Source organism: Sinocyclocheilus grahami, unplaced genomic scaffold (assembly GCF_001515645.1).
Source record: "Sinocyclocheilus grahami isolate Dianchi unplaced genomic scaffold, SAMN03320097.WGS_v1.1 scaffold991.1, whole genome shotgun sequence".
Lineage (NCBI taxonomy): Eukaryota > Metazoa > Chordata > Actinopteri > Cypriniformes > Cyprinidae > Sinocyclocheilus > Sinocyclocheilus grahami.
This window is the reverse complement of record NW_015506170.1, coordinates 667,324-667,857: the sequence shown is the minus strand read 5'-3', so window position 1 is coordinate 667,857 and position 534 is coordinate 667,324. Positions and strand designations below refer to the sequence as shown.

Below are 534 nucleotides of genomic sequence, written 5' to 3'. Positions count from 1 at the left end.
CTTTTCCACGACATTCTAATTTATTGAGATGCATCTGTATATGCTATTTTAAAAAGTGTTTATTATTTTTTTCTTTACCTTATTTCATTGGGTGCTTCCTCCTCCTCATATTTCTTCTTCTCTTTCTTACGGAAAACAAGCCAGATGATGAGGATGATGAGGAGAACACCGAAGGACACACCCACCACAGCGCCAGCCACCACACCCATTCCCCGGACATCTGCAAAAAAGCAGGAACATCACAACTGGTCATGTTTTGTAAGAAGTTATGGTGTTTGCTAAGGTAAACATCACTGTTATTATTGTCAAGTCAAGTTACATTTATATACAGTGCTTTATACAACACAGATTGTTTCAAAGCAGTAATAAACAAGAAAATAACAGTATTAACGTTGCAAAATACTTCAATTATGAAACAAATACAATTTCAGCTGTAAAGCAGCTGTACAAAAGATAATAGTGTCATTATTCAGCTCAAGTTAGTTCAGTGTTGATTCAGTTTAGTTCAATACTGTCTTATCAAATATGAAAAAA

The 534-nt window shown here is 34.5% G+C and overlaps 1 protein-coding gene across 1 annotated transcript in view; it reads right to left on the bottom strand.

Moving 5' to 3' along the window:
- Positions 1–74: 74 nt before the first annotated feature.
- Positions 75–534, bottom strand: part of LOC107565277 (CXADR-like membrane protein) — a 47,978-nt gene continuing 47,518 nt past the window's right edge. Inside the window, exon 6 of the mRNA XM_016250499.1 lies at positions 75–220. Coding sequence (XP_016105985.1) covers positions 75–220 — 146 coding nt within the window. The remainder of the gene's footprint in view (positions 221–534) is intronic.